Source organism: Marmota marmota, unplaced genomic scaffold (genome assembly GCF_001458135.2).
Source record: "Marmota marmota marmota unplaced genomic scaffold, marMar, whole genome shotgun sequence".
Taxonomy (NCBI): Eukaryota; Metazoa; Chordata; class Mammalia; order Rodentia; family Sciuridae; genus Marmota; species Marmota marmota.
The window spans coordinates 4,663,277-4,666,796 of NW_025999977.1; the positions used below are offsets into that span (position 1 = coordinate 4,663,277).

The window sequence follows — 3,520 nt, forward strand, 5'->3', positions numbered from 1 at the left end:
TAAGAGGTACCTTGTTTGATATAAGAAGCCAGAAACTTAAACACTGGCAAACAACATGCTACTTTCATCTGAGCTCTGAGCTCAAAAGAACTAATATCATTTAAGAAATTTATGGTTAGAAGAATGTGAAAATGGGGCTGGGGTTGTGGCTCAGCGGTACAGCACTCACCTAGCATTTGTGAGGCCCTAGGTTAGATCCTCAGCACCACAAAAAAATAAATAAATAAAGATATCAAAAATAAATATTAAAAAAAAGAATATTAAAATATTCATATTCTTAATGCAAAGGCAGAACCATGAAAGTTAACATAATCAGGTAGGACTTTAGTTTGAAAAACTGTCAAATTCAGACCTGTAGTAAATTACAGCTGTGTGACACAAAATAACATAGATTCCCTGCAAAGTGAACATTTTTCTTCTATAGCTTAGATGAATCTATTTCAGTATCCAGTTGGTAATAATTTCACCAAGTTACAAAAGATACAACTACTAAATGAAATCACAAAGCTCATATCTAGAGTACTAGAAAAATAGTAGCCATTATGTGATGGCTTTGCTTGGTTTTGCTTGAAGAATCACTTCAATACAATGAAAGACACATGCTTTCTCAACCATCAAGTAATTTGCCTGGTTATACTTGCATAATAATCTACAAAGACAGTGACTGAAAAAAAGAAAACGAAAAAAGAGGAAAGTTTTGTACAACCAAGGCTTTTACTTTTTATTATCAATATACAAAGTACAGGGAAAATATGATTCCTCTTTAACCTCTATCTGCTTTCTACTAGTAAGTGCTTAAGTAAGGCAACAAAATAAATTCCACCTACTACCTTAATGGCTGACATTTCAATATTTTACTTGCACAAAGTCAATAGCAAAAGTTGTAGCTATCAAAAGAAAGAAAATAATGATTACTCTAGTACCTCCTTACTTCCTGAAATTGAGTCTTATATTATTGCAGAAAAGAGTTATTTTTTTCTTTTCATAAACTTTTTTGCTTCCTTCAAAAGCTCTTCCACGTCTTCCTTCTCTTGATCTTCCTTCCCTGGTTCCCAGTCAGAATCTTCATCTGTTGGCTCATATTCTTCTTCCTCATCATCTATAAAGCTGTCATTCAGGTCAGATTCATTGGGTTGTCCAACATCATCATTATCTTCATCTAAAACAGAGTATTGATATATAACACATCAATTGCCATTCAACCTGGGATTAGAGATAAAATATTTTTCTGCTTCTATTTTATTAATACATAGCTAACCACTATACATTTTAAGAAAGCACATTAAAATGACCATTTTTTATTTATTTTTCTAACTTTTCCTATTTTGAGGTTCCTGGAACTAAAATGGCCTATGAGTCAAAATAATGGTTCCTTAAAAAAACCATGATTATAGTGGTGCAATCCTACCTTCCCAGTTTCTCACTGCCCCTTCCTGGGATCCTCAGCCTCCACTGACTTCCCTATTCTCTACTGACCTGGCCAAAGAAACATGAGTGGAAACAGAAGCTTTAGGAGTTCTTCTGTGGTTCTGTCATTGTCATTTTTCCCTCTGCCACATAAATGTCATATCCCTAATCAGGGCTAATCCTTTACTCTGAATCCCAGGATGAGAACACACATGGGACAGAGGCACAGCCAACTTGCAGCTGCACCATGAAGGACAAATACACCTATTTGTTTTTGTGATACACTGAAATTTGGGAGTGTTTGTTATCAGAGCAAACACAGCAAAATCTGATTTGACACATCAGGGCTATAATGAAATGAGAAGATACAAGTTAGGTATATTGGAAAGTTAATTTTATAGATCTAAAATATTCTTAGAGTTCATGTTTTAATAAAGGCTAGGATTGCTATGGTAACAGCCACTAAAATTTTCAGATTTCTAAATAATATTACAATACTAGAAAATTTTTGTCTCCAGATTCATTTATCCCTTATCCAACTCTTTATATTCTTTCGATAGTGAGCAGCAGAGTTGGTTGAGAGCAGGGTAGTGGCAGACTCTAGGATAATGTGGAACATCCAAGAAACAACTAGGAAGATTTCATCTGGAAACCTCAGTGTAGAGGACAATCCCTGATGAACAGCAAATATATAGGTTAAAAATACTAAAGTCTGCTGGACAACTCAGAAAAGTCCTGCCATATTTGAATTCTCTTCAGATTGTTCCAATGTGTCTTCATCTTCACTCTGAGATCTTGGATTCCAGATTGCTATAGAAGAAGATCTCCTGTCAGACTCCCCAACTTATATATGGATGAAGAGTTTTTGTTTTCTGTCTCCTTCTCTACCCTGAAAGACTACTCAAAGGAGAGTTAATTTTCTGGGATTACCTAGTGCTTTCAAGGGAAAAGTGGCTTCAGGCTTACTTACTTCTCTAAATTCTTGACTTCCCTTTATTTTTTGCCTGATAATTCCTTACTTTTTAAAATAATGTCATGATGCTTTAAATTAAACAGTATTTTAAAAATATTAATGTCTATGCTTTTGTATATGTTTTGGTCTTCCTAAAATATTTGCATGCAATATGGATTTAAAACTTAATTTGATGGGGAAATGAGATTAATTCAAAAAAATAATATATCTATCTTTCAACTCTGATAGCCCATTGAGTTTATATTTTTCTTAATATCACTACTCATTCCAGAAAAGATCTGGGATAGCTTATATCAATAACAATAATAACATAATAATAAAATGCAAATAAAAGAAATAAAGAACATAAAAATCAGTATACAAAAAGCCAACCTCAATATTTAACATTGTTATACATCGAGCATCAAATTTCTCTCCAAATTTCTTTGCAGCCAAAGCTAAAAAGGCTACATGATAACTTGTTCTGTTCTTACTAGCATAATATATTATACTATATGACATATCAGTTACTTAAGGAAAATCTTATGGTATATTTATACATATAAACACTTCCTGGCATAATATATTATACTATATGACATATCAGTTACTTAAGGAAAATCTTATATTTGTACATATAAATACTTCCTGGTAAATATATTGAGAGAATATTTTATGTCTAGCTAATCTCACTCCTTCATTTTTAAAAGTGATAATATACACTGAAGAAATACTTGGGACTCCAAGGTAGTTGGAAGTTGGGGAATAAAGTGAGGAGGAAAGAACACTAATCTATGTTCTTGTCCAGTTTTCTCTGAGAAGTACCTATCTATATAACTTTTTTTAGTAGGATGGAAATATACCTTATCACACAGTAATGTGCTAATGATATCCCAGTAAGCGGTTTCCCTTCAGGTTCTGAAACTACCTTAGAGGATTTAAAAAAAAAAATCAATATAAGCCTAAAACAAATTTCAAGTTATCCTTTTATCTTGCTGGCTACTCCTTCTCAGTCTCTTTTGCTGGTTCTTCCTAGAGTGCCCCATGTTTCAGGTTGGGACCTCTTCTTTAACCTACTACTTAGATGACTCCATCCAGTCTTAGGTCCTAAGTCCACAAATTTTTCTGACTCTCTCTCTCTCTCTCTCTCTCTCTCTCTCT

At 33.4% G+C, this 3,520-nt stretch overlaps 1 protein-coding gene across 2 annotated transcripts in view; it reads right to left on the reverse strand.

The window, feature by feature from the left end:
* Positions 1-695: 695 nt before the first annotated feature.
* Positions 696-3,520, reverse strand: part of Aplf (aprataxin and PNKP like factor) — a 109,769-nt gene continuing 106,944 nt past the window's right edge. For both annotated transcript variants that reach the window (XM_048804193.1, XM_015479578.2), the window contains one exon: positions 696-1,159. In XM_048804193.1, the coding sequence (XP_048660150.1) occupies positions 969-1,159 (191 nt within the window). In that variant the 3' untranslated portion in view covers positions 696-968. The remainder of the gene's footprint in view (positions 1,160-3,520) is intronic.